Source organism: Vipera berus, assembly GCF_964194415.1.
Source record: "Vipera berus genome assembly, chromosome: 1".
Lineage (NCBI taxonomy): Eukaryota > Metazoa > Chordata > Lepidosauria > Squamata > Viperidae > Vipera > Vipera berus.
This window is the reverse complement of record NC_138202.1, coordinates 84,170,279-84,185,783: the sequence shown is the minus strand read 5'-3', so window position 1 is coordinate 84,185,783 and position 15,505 is coordinate 84,170,279. Positions and strand designations below refer to the sequence as shown.

Genomic DNA, 15,505 nt, shown 5'->3' with positions numbered 1-15,505 from the left:
ATGAAGTGTTATGATTTCAGGACAGAAGATTTCTAGGGCAGGCATAGACCTATTATCATTTTGGCAAATACATATCTACTGGCTGCATTTGCTGAAGGGACAAGGGCTGGGGAATGGGGGCATATTCAGTAGACAGGAAATAATTAAATTTCCTGGTTCCTGCTGAATCTTCCGGTATTCTCATGATCTCTGCCAGGCTTCCTTGCTGGAGGAGATATGGATTAAATAATTGAGGGCATAAATATTTATGGTAAATGGGCATTGGGCAAGATTAACTCTTCCCCACCGTCCACCCATTTAATTTCTTGCACAGAAGTTTTTTTCGATGTCATCTGTTGCACAGCATTAGTTTTACATGTTAGACAAATGTTGCTAGTCCCTGTGTACATAATTTTAAGGGCTACCTCTCTCCAGAGTGACAGCAAGAAAGCCCCTGAACACTGATGAATTTGCATATTGGTATTCTCCAGATAATAACAATGTCATTTGTAAAGCTATTACAGCCATCTGTGCACCTCAGTAGAGAATTATATGGACCTGAGAAAACTAATTATGATTCCTCAATTAATCATGGCATTTTCTAGATTATCTCTACTAAAGGATAATTCATGCAGAGTGTGGACGAAAATCAGCATCTAGCCACTGATGTACAAATCATGGTCTTCATGGCAGGGAGGAGCAAATGACAAGTGTATCTCATCTTTGCACAAATAGATGACTTACATACTTGTGTCAGGCATTATAATACAATGAGATAATTGGGTCATTTTTCTATGTGGTCAGTTTGATCTTATCATGACCCGATATGGATGCTGTAGCATAAAAGCCAGGATGAACTCCTTTTGAAGTGTAACTTTAGAGAGTTAAAATGGTTGCATGGCGTGTGCTGATGATACTGCTGCCTATATAATATTTAGCAGTCAGGGGCAAGCAGTTGGCAGGCTTTGGAATATGACAGACTCTTAACTTAATTCCAAACAGCTTCTATGAATGATCATGTTGGATCTCTGATCCAATTGGCATCGTTTGCTTGGAAAATAGGCAAAAGTGGGTCAAAGAAAGAAAGAAAATGAATTTTTGGCTCTGATTCTACCCTGTACAACAGGGGTCCCCAAGCTTGGCCACTTTTTGACTTGTGGACTTCAACATGGCTGGCTGAGGAATTCTGGGAGTTGAAGTCCACAAGTCATAAAGTGGCCAAGCTTGGGGACCTCTGCTCTACAGGTGGTCCTCGACTTACAACCATTTGCTTAGGGACCATTCAGTTACAGTAGCACTGAAAAAAAAGTGATTTATAGCTGTTTTTCACGCTTACAACCATTGCAGCATTGTCGTGGTCATGCAATCAAAATTGGATGTTTGGCAACTAGTTCATATTTAAGATGGTTACTGTGTCCCTGGGGTCATGTGACCCCCTTTTGCGACCTTCTGACAAGCAAAGTCAATAAGGAAGATAGCTTTACTTAAGAACCATGTTATTAACTTAACAACTGCAGTGATTCACTTAAAAACTGTGCCAAGTAAGGTCATAAAATGGGACAAAACTAACTTAACAATTCTCTCACTTAGCAACAGAAATTGTGGTCACAACCCATTATTGGTATATAGCCCTCAGTGATTGTCCTGAAGGGCATGCAGTCCCTGAAAAGAAATAAGAGGTTATCTGATTTAAACATACCAAAGTATTTTATGCAAAGTGGTCAACAAATCAGAAGCTTGTAGAGCTCATAAAATTAATTTTAAAGCAACAGCTTAATGTTAATGTGTTCTTGGGTCTCAAGTTGCTGATCCTCTTCCCCACCCACCCTTTTTTTTGGCACTGAAACTGGGACAGAAGAAGCGCTCAAGATAATTATACAGCGTTGTGAGAAATAAAAAGGAGAGAAGGTGAGAGGTGAAGTTCTGGGCCTTTATTTGATGAGTTAGTGTGTAATCATCCTGCAGTGCTAAGCAATTGCCAAAATGAGCTATACGACAATTCACTTCGCTCTTGTGAATTAGAGTCTTTAACTAGGAAACATTGTACATGGTAAAAAATAAAGCTGCTCCTAAACATACTAATTGTATAGTACCCTGCCTCAAATATAGAACTAAGGTCCAGATGATATCTTCAAGGTATAAACCGTTGCTTGCTTTTCCACAGATTTTTTTTCATCATAATAATTGAGGAGAACTCATGTTAAGATTCTTATATTGTCTGACAATGATTTCAGCCTTCTACACTGCTAAGCATAAAGCGGTGGATTGTTGATTCATTTCTCTGGATATTGTTGGCTTCTGGAATCTGCTTTTATCTTATGGTTTCACGAAACAACAAAGAAGCCATAGGGGAATTTGAACTTTTCAGGTATTGGATCATATTTTAATCAGCAATCTAAGTGCTTCTTTCCTTTGGAGTTAGCTACTTCTCTTCATTAAAACAGCACATGCCTATGCAAGTGGTGCATTTTTAGTCCTGATGAACTATGGAACAGCTGGACTGCTGCACAAGATTGAGAGATACGAAATAATGGTCTTTCCAGTTTCAGAATCTAAGTTTAATACAGTAAATCTTCCATAGTTGACCACCTCCCTAAGTTGACCTAATTTTCATAGACTGGACATACATTATATGTACCCAATAGCCAACCTCTTATATTGATCACCTATGTAAGTTGTATCTTCACCACCTGAATCTTGACACACGGTATTAATTCACTCTCTATAGCTTGACCAGTTGAGTCCAGTCTTCACCAGGGCAAGAAAAGTGAAATGCAGAATTGGTAGCTGACGAGTGTGGACTCTTTTTCAGGGTGATGCCTATCAGAAGCCTTGTTATGAGGAGTGACAAATGTAAGAGTGGAAAACTTTCTAAAGAATTTTCACAGTTCTACCGTGCACTAGCTTAACCGGAGAGAAGCTAAAACCTTTCTTCATTGTTAAATCAACAAAGCCATGCTCCTTCAAAAACCTGCAACCCAAAGATCTTCCCGTCATCTAGAAATCTAACAAATCTGTATGGATGACTGGTGTCCTATTTGAGGAGTGGATAAGGTATTGATGGAGAAATGAAGAAGAAACTGTCCATTCTCCTTGTAGTAGACAATTGTCCTAGCCATCCCCAAGTGAATCATCTTACAAATACGAAACTGATTTTTTTCCCTCCAAACACTACATCAGAAATTCAATCTCTCGATCAAGGCATAATCAAAACACTCAAAATGAAACTAGCAAGCGCAGCTTCTGCAATTGGTCACTGCTAAAACGCAAACCAGAAGCAGTTGTTCTGTAGGTTGACCACATCTGTATGTTGACCACTCTCCTTCTGTCCCTTGGGTGGTAAATTTTCAGAGGTTTTACTGTATATTTGGTCCTAGATCTTTGCATTAATTTTAACATAGTGTTCATTCATGGTTAATATAAACAGTAGGTATCACCCTCTAAAGTTTTCCATTGCCAGCCTTCTGTTCAGTTTTAATTATCTGCAGGCTGTTTTCCCATATTTTTATTCTTATTTGGTTTATATATTCAATATTGTCGAGAATCAGTTTAATAGGGGAACATGTTCTTTGTGGCCGTGACTCTGAAAGCATTTGCTAAAAATTGCCAGAACAGAACTAAGTTATATTTTCTTTTTTCTAAAATTACCTTTGGTATCAAAGGAAATTAGTGTAAGTCCTTAGATGAAAGCTACCTGTGCTGCAAAAATCTATATGACCATTAAATGGTGGCAAAGGGTATTTTGAAGCCCATACATGACAGCCCTATTTGAAATCCATCTGTTATAGTGTTATAAGTGCCACTATCCGGTAAAAGCAGCTAGTAAGGAATAACAGGTGACTCTCTTCTTTTTCTTCCTGAAAAGGGTTATGCCGAAAAAGGAAAGCAGCATTTATTTTCTATGTGCACACCTTATTCCTAGGAAAGAAAACTCAATAAACACAGAGTGGATTTCTTTAGTTTTCTAAGTTGTGAGAATCTAATTATGTACAGATTGGTATTTGGACAGTATATATTCTTTTTTGCAGCTCTGATGTTCTTGATCACTTACATTATGTCCATCAAAAAAAATCTGCTATATTGTGTATTATGTATATCCCACGCTTTAAGGTTTAAGCTACATTTATAACTACTACTCCCCACCCTTTTTCCCCCCACAATGATCCAGTACACTCAGGACTGTCCCAGGGTCATCCAGTGTTCTTGCATGGCCAAGTAAGAACTTGAATAAGGCCTTAGTATATATAATTACTGCATTCAGTCTACTATTCGACTTGGCTTACACTTGTCTAACATGTATACAGCTTATCAAATCTTCACTGCTGCGGATTCTGACATTCTTGGTCATCGTAAGAGCCTCCAAAAACAATTAATTTTATCAATAGTGTTGGTGATGGTCTAAGTAATTGTAGACTCTATTCCTAGTCTTATGCATTCAGCCATTGTAGATACTGTTCCTGTTTGTTAATTAAACTTTGTTAATTAAGTTGGCCCTTATTGTAAACATGATTATAAGTCTCCTGTCCTGTCCTCTCCTGTCCTCATTTTCAGATATAATGTGTTACTGACATAGGCAGTAAACCCAATGGAGTTGCTGAGATGAATTGCACGCAGAAGTGTTCTTTACTTAAAATCATTTTATATCAAAGGAGAATATTGAGATCAAGAGATGTTGGTTTCCTTCAGTGGCCTCAGCCTGGTTATAGGAGGAAAGACATTTTTCAGGAATAATATTTTAGAACTATGGTTTAGCATGTCCTCAAGTATGGCAGAACAAGTTATGACTATAATTGTGCTCTTCCTCCTTTCTTTCTTAGCTGATAATCAAGTATTATCTAAATGGAGGTCTTTGGGTGTAATTAACATGGAGATGGGCAGTTAAGAAATATGAAATATAAATAAATAAATCACTTTAAAATCTATAGTCTTTTCTGACTTAGATCTCTTTTATAAGTATCATAGAATAGGCAGCTTGCATTTTAATATGTAAGGTGTTGTAGTGTTGTAATGTCCAAACTGAGAAAGAAGATACATTTTGATTTTAGGATATATGTTTGCTGAATCTCAGAATACTATTTTCGATTTTGTGTTATCATGGGTGTCTCGATTTCTTATTACCTGTTGTCAACTTCATGATCTATCTATACCATGCAAGCTGTTGCTTATCAGCATATTAAAAGGGGTTTAATGAAATAAATTGGTAACCCGGTATACTTACTGCCTCAGTACGCTATATTGGGGAAAAAATAGTAAATTTAATTTTTCATAATTGTTTTCTTCCACAGGCTTTTGGTTTTTCTAAAAATAACAACCTGCCAATTTTTTAATAACTAGGTAGTTTTCAGGTCTTATTTTGTTTTTGCAATGCAGCATATTATTTCTTCTGGGGAAAGTAATAACAGCTTGGTACTGCATAATCAGAACCAATATATAATGCAGAAATATGAATAGTTGTGCATTTGATTGCCTATACTTCATTGTGAGGAGTCACTTCCAGGCAACTTGATTCAGAAATTATACAATAGGCAGGTGATAGGTAAATGGGCTTGTGATTTCTGTAAATCAACAATGGAGTGAGATGCCTGAGATTTGAATTCTTGCCTAAACCTTAGACCATGGAGACAGATCTGACTTTCTAAATTCAACTGTTTATTGCAAGCTAAAGCACAAACGTTGAAAAGAAAGCTTATCTTTGTATTGAGCTTTCTTTTCCTCCATAGTCAGTAAGAGTGTCAGTTCCAAACAGAAACTTCCAAAGCAGGCGGGAGGAAATATGCAACTGAAGTTAGTCAATACCGTATTTTCCAGCGTATAAGACGACTGGGTGTATAAGACGACCCCCTACATTTCCTGTTAAATTATAGGGTTTGGGCTATACTCGCCGTATAAGACTACCCCTCTTCCAACGCACACCAAATAAAAATTAAAAAACATCAGATTTGATTTTAATATGGTAATTTTAATTCAAATGCTTATGACATGCAGGTGCTTAGTAGGAAAACTGTCACTTACAAACATAAGGCTGTTTGTCATCAAACATGTAAACATAAAACAGTGCAAGTGGAAATAATAATAATAATAATAATAATAATAATAATAATAATAATAATAATAATAATAATAATAATTAATAATAATAATAATAATAATAATAATAATAATAATAATAATAATAATAATAATAATAAGTTGGAGGGGACCTTGGAGGTCATCTAGTCCAACCCCCTGCTAAGGCAGGAAACCCTATACCATTTCAGACAAATGGCTGTCCAGTCTCTTCTTAAAAACTTCCAGTGTTGGAGCATTCACCACTTCTGGAGGCAGGTTGTTCCACTGGTTAGTTGTTCTAACTGTCAGGAAGTTTCTCCTTAGTTCTAGGTTGCTTCTCTCCTTGACTAGTTTCCATCCATTGCTTCTTGTCCTGCTTTCAGGTGCTTTGGAGAATAGCTTGGCTCCCTCTGCTTTGTGGCAGCCCCTGAGATATTGGATCACTGCTATCACCCTTCTCTTCGTTAAACTACACATACCCAATTCCAGCAACCGTTCCCTATTTTCCTAATTCACTTTTTCACTTTTCCTAATTCACTCTAAAGCTTTCCCTGCACAGAGCCTTAAGTAACACCAGCTGCCTGCAATTAGTGCAGGTTTGCATCCCACCAGGCTCAAGGTTGACTCAGCCTTCCATCCTTCCGAGGTAGGTAAAATGAGGACCCAGATTGTTGGGGGCAATAAGCTGACTTTGTAATAATGCTGCTTGGGGGGGGTGAAAGCCCTAATAAACAGGCATATACACAGAATGAAGGCTATTGCTAAGCACATTGATTTGTGCTTTAAATTGTAAGCCACCCTGAGTCTTCGGAGAAGGGCAGGATATAAATGGGATTTTTTAAAAAAAGACCAAATGGGAGATCCGCTCCAGGTTTTCCAGCCAGCCCGCCCAGTTCCTGAGTCAAATGTGTCCTTAGAGCTAAGCTGCTGCTCTGGCTGCTGCCTTCCCCACCTGCCTTTCAAGTTGGGATATACTACAGCTGCTCTTCAACTTTAGAAGGAAAGATGCCCAGACCCCAGCCTGTAAAAAATCACAGACTGCAGCTTCTTCTCCAATTGGTCCCGCTTTCCCTGCGCAGACTAAATGGGAGATCCGCTCCAGGTTTTCCAGCCAGCCCTGTCCCTAAATTTTCAGCACCCGGCGTATAAGATGACCCCTGACTTTTGAGAAGATTTTCATGGGTTAAAAAGTAGTCTTATACGCCGGAAACTATGGTATTTATTTTGTTTTTGAGCAGCCAGTTTTCCACACTTTCTTTTTTTTTAATTGAAAAGTTTTGCAAAGTTTAATAATAAACCCCCCCTCCCCATCAACCCTCCCCCCTTCCCTCCTCCCCCCAGACTTCCCAAAGCAGAATATAGGGTATTATACAGGGCTTTTTTTCTCATAGAACGCTCAGAACGGAGTTCCAGCACCTTTTTTGGATGGAACCTTGTAGGATAGGCAAGGCAGGTTGTATGACATGTGTGAGTTCCAGCACCTTTTTCTTTTACAAAAAAAGCACTGGTATTATATATAACAATCTTATGCAAACATATGCTAAATATCTATTAAAACAATAACAAACCTTCCACTCTTTAACTCCCTTATAACAAAACTAAGATAATTATGATAACACATCTATAATTATTAAAAATTATTCATAGCTATTTGAAATTTTTTAGTCCCATATTTGTTTTGAATATAATCAATCCATCTTTTCCATTCCAAAATATATTTTTCTTGTGATTGTTCTTTCAAATATGCTGAAACCTTTGCCATTTCGGCCACATCCATTACTTTAAGTGTCTTGTTCTATTGTAGGTAAATCTTCTTTCTTCCAATGTTGCGCCACCAAAAGTCTAGCTGCCATTATTAAATGTAACATTAATTTGGTTTCTATAACAGTACAGTCCGAAATAATCCCCAGTAAAAATAACTGCGGAGTAAATCTTATCTTTTTCTTAAAAACTTTCTGAAGAATCCACCATATTTTTATCCAAAAGGCTTTAACATTTTTGCATGTCCACCATATATGAAAATTAGTAGCCTCATCACTATTACATCTCCAACACTTAGGTGGTTGGTTTGGGTACATACATGCTAACTTTTTAGGGTCTAAATGCCATCTATAAAGCATCTTATAAAAATTCTCTCTTAAGTTTTGCGCTTGTGTGAATTTTACATTTCTAACCCAAATTTTTTCCCAAGTGACACTTTCTAAAGAAAGAACAAACCTTGATGAAAAGCCTAGTGAGCAGTGTTAAATTAGCAGAGAAGATATACATCGAAAAGTGCAGCATCTTATTTGCAGAGATTAATTGTATCTTTCTCTTCTCTCACTGGCAGAAGCTGACAGCAATCAGAATTACGTGACAACAGAGCCTCAGCTGATTTTCTATCCCAGCGTTACCTATGCAGTCATTGGCAGCTCTGCTATTTTTGTGCTGGTAGTGGCTCTCCTTGCCCTAATTTTGCACCATCAGCGAAAACGCAACAACCTCATGACACTTCCCGTTCATCGACTGCAGCATCCTGTCTTCCTGTCTCGTCTCGTCTACCTTGATCATCCACATCAGTGCAATGTCACCTATAATGTTAACAATGGAGTCCAGTATATGACCACCCAGGGCTATCACAGACCACCAGATTTGGATTCACCACCATCTTATTCAGAAGCTGTGCTAGATCAGAGGTACATGCAGTAGTGTAACCAGTGGAGTTTCACCTGTGTTTTAAGCCATTTGTCCCGCTTTTTTGTATACCTGATGCTTTTCTGTCATAATAGCTTCCCTAGACAACTTCACCACCCTTGCTTCATTATCATTGATTTTACTAGGTTGATGCCTCATAAACTGCTTTAATATTTAGACCCAAATTTCCTCCCTGGCTATTTACTGACATTAAGGCAACTCACAATTGCTACAGTTTGAACTTTGCCACTCAGCATAACTTACTCCTCAGTACAGGAATCCACTTTAAAGTTCTGCTGACAGAAATCTGTCTATTTTTCAATTTCAATAATGATTCTTTCACAATTGAAGTATGTTGTGGAAATACATGTGGAGTTCATTTTTTGGTCATACGTGCCAATTTAGCTCATCAGAATGAATTGGAGTTTATTCAGTGTAAAGGCCATTTTCAGCTAATGTCCCCTTTTCTCCTCTACTCAAGATGCATTTGAGTCAACATAATGCCATTTTCATCTCATGAAAGGATTACTTTCCACTTGTGTTTGCTGTTTTCTTAAAAAAAACTGAGGCAGATATGTACAATATTTCCAGGATATTGTACAATATTTGTACAATATTTCCAGGAACAGAGCCCTAAAAAAAATCATGCAGAATATTGCCTGAAAAAATACACACACTCCTGTTTTCAAACTTTACCTTCCAATGTGACATATAGTGGGCAATTCTGCACTTCATTGGTATTGCCTGGGAGCTGTTTAATCACTATAAGTAATTTAAAGCAAATGTAATTTTTAAAAAGCTTGTCTTTCAGTAAACAGACAACAAGTTGCATTTCAGATTTAATAGCATCACTTGATGTGCATGAGATTCTTACAAACTGACCACAATTTGCACTAAAGAGACAATCAGTTGTATTTCTTAGTAACAATATATTCGGAATATATTTGAGAGGAGGATCTGGATCCATTGGAAAAAAAATGAAAATCAATTTATAGTGTCTCTGGCCCCCAAAAGGGGGGTAATTTATTTATTTATTTATTTATTTAGTTATATTTATATACCGCCCTATTCCCTGAGGACTCAGGGCGGTTTACAGGGAATTAAAAATCCAAAATACAAAAATTAAGAACCAAATTAAAAAATATTAAATTGACCCTGTAGTCGATTAAAAAGAACCCCAAATTAAAATTTCTCCTCAGTCTGGGCCCGAGAGCTCGAAGAGCCAGGTCTTCAGGCCCCGGCGGAATGATCGGAGGTCGGGAGCAGTCCTCAGCTCCACCGGCAGCTGGTTCCAGAGGGCAGGCGCCCCCACTGAGAAGGCCCTATCCCTGGGTATCACCCGCCGGCAATCTCTTACCGGCGGGACCCTGAGCAGACCCTCCCTGTGGGAGCGCACTGGGCGAAGGGCGTTTGATGACGGCAGCAGGTGTTCCCTCAAATACCCCGGACCCAGGCCATGTAGGGCTTTATAGGTGATAACCAGCACCTTGAATTTCACCCGGAGGGCAACCGGAAGCCAATGCAGCTCGCGGAGTAGAGGTGTTACATGGGAGTATCGGGAGACCCCCATTACAACTCGCGCGGCCGCATTCTGCACCAGTTGAAGCCTCCGAGTGGTCTTCAAGGGCAGCCCCATGTAGAGAGCGTTACAGTAGTCCAAACGGGAGGTCACAAGCGCATGAGTAACTGTGCGTAGGGCGTCTCGGTCCAGATAGGGACACAACTGGCGCACCAGGCGAACCTGTGCAAAAGCCCCCCTGGTCACGGCTCCTATGTGATCTTCAAAATTGAGCCGTGAGTCCAGGGGGGCGTCCAGGAGGACGCCCAAGTTTATTGTAATGCAAAACCATGGCCACTAATAGTTTATATATGCATTCTATAGAATTTAATTTAATTCCCCAAGCTTTTTAAGATGTAGCTCTTGAAAATAAATGAGAAGTCCCTTTCAACAGCAGATACCAATTCAATATATTTGTCTGCAGTCAATTATGGGAACAAAATTGTAGGGTTGTTTTGTTTTTAACATATGAAGCCGGTCCATTAATTTCTTGGCTTTACTGCTAAGATTTTTATTGATTTCAGTGGTGATAATGGGGATGGGTGGCTGCAGCTTGTGTAATGCTGATCAGCTTGTAGTAAGTCTTCAATTTGGTCCCGCAGGCCAGTTCTGTATCATCGCAACCCTGAAAGAACAATCAGCATTGTACTGAATGAAACATTTTCTATCCCCATGCCTTCTGTTGCAAAAAATACAAATCACTCTTACGTTTTCATATGAGGAGAAGCCATTCTAAGCATATTTTGTGCGATGCAATACTTATAAACAGAATTGCTCCACCCCTCCTTATTCTTTCCAGTGCAAAGTAAGGTCAGCTTAACCTACAGTAACACATAACTATAAACCATTGTATCCCAAAGATGCTTTTTCATGAGGCAACTGGACTTTATTGTTTTTCTTTGAAGACACGTTCAAAGAAAAACAAGAAAGTCGAGTAGCCTTGTGAAAAAGCATCTTTGGGATAACTATGACCTGGATGACTGAGAATCTCCACAGACATATAAACAATTGTAGTATGTTTGTGAGATGCCAGATTATGTCTTGAGAAGCCTGAGTCTTGGTGGATTCCTGAGGCTTAGCTTTGTGCACCATCACGTATCCTGACATGACAGCGGTAGTTGGCCTTGGAGTAGTATACCAGGGACTGCAATCATAAAATAAAATTCCTAAAATCTAACCTACTCATTATTTGTCTCTTCCAGTAACATCAAAAATTGCAGTTTAATAATACTGGGGCCAAGCAGTACAGGGTATAGGCTGAATGGATGTTTCTGGCTTCTGATCAAAAGTTACTTGTCGAAAGTCAACCCATCAAGTCAGTTCTATTATGACCTGGCCATTCAAGTAATGAACATTTTGTTTGCATTCTTATTGTAATATGATAATTTGAACTGGGCAATTTCCCGAGGATCAATGAATAGAAGCCACTCCCCTGAAAGCTGCAAGTAACGTCACTGGAAAACACTGGTGTTATAGGATAAGCTGAGATTTATCCCCTGGATTTCCAAAGGTTTGAAGCATCTGAGGGGTAAAATAATCCCATTTTCATTCTTAAATTCTTCCAGAATGGCCTTCTGGATGTCACAAATGGGATGGTAGGCAACATAAGTGTTATAAGTGGTCTATCTGTGTCTTTATAACTTGGTGAAGCAAAATTCAAATGCTGTTTATTTCATACATCTGGTAACTTAACATCTAATTTATACTTTGCAGCAGACCCCCATGGTTTGATCTTCCTCCACCTCCATATTCCTCAGAAACAGGATCCCGGAATCACTTAGATCTTCCTCCATATCGTTCTCGAACTGGTAGTGTGGTAAACACAGATGCTTCAGAGGCAAGAGGTCCAGAGACTTTGGACAGCAGTCCATCAAGAAACCTTTTTACTAGTATGGAGTGTCACAGTATGCTGCGTGAAATTACAGCTGAGCAAAGTGACTCTCTGAGCAACTCAATTTCTGTCTGAAAACTGTAAACAATTATTTATGCACATTTTTACGGATGTCTGCTTGAACTTCTACTGAAATTAAGAAGTCCCAAATCGTTTGGTCTTTTTCTACTTGATGATCGCAAGTATTTTTGTGAAAGGAGCAAGAGCTATGTGGATTGCCATCAAACAACTTCCCTCAATCATTTCAAGGGAGAATGAGCAGGAAGAGGTGCCAGTGGCCTCAGTCATGCCAGATTTAACTACTGAATTATAAAGGTTGAAGCAATTGAGAACAACAGTTCATTTTCACTTCTTCTCTGTCATAACATGCTGTTAAAGCCTATCAGGTATTTACTAGAATTCATGTACTGAAATCAAACCTACATACACTTGTGCCTCAAGACACGCCTGTGTTTCAGATGATCTTTATTGCTTTAAAAAAAGATCTTATTTATGATCGTAAGAATGTATATAAAAATAATAGTAAATTAGTCTTGCATTATGCAAGTATTGAACTGTATTGCTGATGGCATCTGGAAGTCCACTTCTCTCAATAGAAAAATTAAATTCTGAAGGGTCATGGGAAATATCTGTACAGTTTAACCTATATTGTGTTTAAATCACAAGCTCTGCTATGAAGTAAACTATTATTACTTCAGTAAGAAAAATTAATAGATGCCAACTCAGTATGCAGCTGCTGTTACAAAAGAAAATTAAATGAAAAGGAATTCCGTTTTTGGAATCATTAGAAAGGGAATTAAAATAGAATTGCTGATATCCTAACGTCCTTATATACTGTATATCCATGTTGTACTTACACTTGGAATATTGTGTGTGGTTCTGCTCACCCAACATATTAAAATGATACTGAGCTATAAAAGGTACAAAAAGGACAATTGAAATGATTTGGGGGGGGTGGGGGTGGAATTGCTTTCCAGCAAGAAGAAACTATAGCTTGAAATGAAAGAGGGCAAAGGAAACAGCATAGAAGTCTACAAAATCATTCACAATATAGGTAAACGATCGGAGAGAAGTTTTCTCCATTTCTCCATGTTAGAACTGGAGATCATTCATTGCACAAAATGTAGGGCAATTTAGGGTCATCAGAATGAATTACTCTCTTATACAGCATGTAGTTGATCTATGGAATTTGCTGCCGACAGTAACAGCAGCAATTTGGATGGCTTTAAAGGGGACTGGGCAGATTCATGCAGGATCAGGCCATCAAGGTCTACCCTTATTTGTGGCCATTTGCTTTCTCCCTGAATCATTGACAATATATACTGGAGGCCATCTCCTCGCAGTCCAGGTTTTGAGATTCCCAAATCTTTCTGTTCTGTGGTTTAGAATATGAGACTACATAGCCTACAGCCCAAGTGAACAAGGCTCTCATATTCATCCGGCTATCACAATGTGCCTGATTTCAGCTTTCTTTCTCATAATGAAGAATTTAAAAAGTCTACCTTTTATTCTTTTGTAATTAGTATGTGTAACTTGGCGTTGTGTGAACCAGAGTTTAGCATTCTATCTTGCATAAGTGTAATATAACAATTTCGTGGCTTTTATTTGGTTAACTATTTTGACAGATGTACCACCACCCTCCCTCCCCCCCCTTCTCTCTCTCTCTCTCACACACACACACAGGGAGGGAGGGAGATGAAGTAGCGTTAGGCAGTTTATGCGTCAAAATGCAGTTTTTTGGACGTCTGGAAAATAAATATATTTCGTCTGGGCATGCTTTGAATTTGTCGTTGTGAAAGAGAAGATTACAAATGTTACATTTCCCCTCTCTGCATGTATACACCTTTGAGAGAGATTCTGAGTGCCTTGGAATTCATATATCAGTTTGCAGAATTTATTAGACTTATCGGGGAATATCTTTTATACTACTGTATGAAACTGAAACTTCTTATAAAAAATAGTGCCAGTTCATGGTAGCATTTCCTTGTTGAGGAATCATAGGCCTGATTCATTTCTTACATAGCATGCTTATTTGCTACTTATACTTCATTATTTAAGTTGTAAGTATGAGGTAGAGGTAGGTACCAGCACTTCTTCCAATATATTTACAAACATGTACCTCTTTTACATACCATGACCTTTATCTTTAATGTTGGTGCATTTTGGAATGGTGTGAATCAGCTTTTAAAATTATTAGCATTATTCGTATAACTTTAAAATAGTGAAATAAGAATCAGATGGTTTTAAAAGCATGACAGCAAGATTGGGATTTTTGTTTGTTTGTTTTTACCCAAACATAAGTGTAGGAGTCGTAGTTCTTATTGGGAAGATTGAATGGGCATTTAACCCATTGCCCACCTTTGTGTTCAATCCAATTCAGGAGCCTAAGCCCTGACATTGTAATTGTCAGATTTGTGTGATTTGTTAATTCATCAATGCAAATTTCAGGCTCAAGCCATCTGATCTGAACTGGCATTGAATTAGCAACAAGCATTACAGATATTTCTTTCTTTTTTTGAGAGAGAGTTTTATTTGGACAGAGGTGCATAATGTTTTTTTTTGAGTAAAGACATAAAAGGCATGTCAGTTACTTATATATTTAAAGTAATGTTTCGTGTGACCCTGAGGTACTATTTTATTACATTCATTTTTGTGCACATTCAGTCATTGCCCTTTCTACAATACAGTACAATGCCTGTAAGCTGTATATACGTATATTTATATTGAAATACTTCTATTTGGAGTCTGAAAATAAATCCTTTTTTCTAAGTGTATCTTTTCATTTCCTGTTAGCGGTTTGAATTAATCAAGAGACCTTCTTAGAGTATATGATCCTGAACATAAGCAGAACACTAAAAGAATACGGAGTCATTATATAGCAGATCATCCCATTTGAAATGAAAATAAATATTGCTTATAATATAGTTGTCTTGGACACGGGGTAGAGGTTTGACTTACTGTCAGTAAATGCTAATAGACCAGTATTATATGTGAAGTAAAATAGATTAAGAAATAATGAAGCAGACAAAATCTGGAATCAACCAATATGTGGGAAACTGGGAACAGGAGAGAATCGGGAGGAGGCGGTGGGGAAACAATACCACAGATATTGTGATGGGCATAGAACATTGAATAATAGAGATGGAAGGGACCTTGGAGGTCTTCTAGTCCAACCCCCTGCTATACCGTTTCAGATAAATGGTTGTCCAGTCTCTTAAAAGCCAGGAAGTAAGTATGGTGGGAGTCAGGCCAACTACACTTGGAGATGCCAAGTTAAAGATGTCATACATGGCTCTTTTTATGCATTCCTGGGAGCAGGTGATCAGATTGTGGCAGCCCTGGGCTTCAGCTGTTGC

General features: G+C 38.3%; 1 protein-coding gene across 1 annotated transcript in view; it reads left to right on the top strand.

Moving 5' to 3' along the window:
• Positions 1-14,847, top strand: part of LDLRAD3 (low density lipoprotein receptor class A domain containing 3) — a 161,244-nt gene extending 146,397 nt beyond the window's left edge. Inside the window, exons 5-6 of the mRNA XM_081314467.1 lie at positions 8,357-8,702; positions 11,972-14,847. Coding sequence (XP_081170593.1) covers positions 8,357-8,702; positions 11,972-12,224 — 599 coding nt within the window. The 3' untranslated portion in view covers positions 12,225-14,847. The remainder of the gene's footprint in view (positions 1-8,356; positions 8,703-11,971) is intronic.
• The last annotated feature ends 658 nt before the right edge of the window (positions 14,848-15,505 follow it).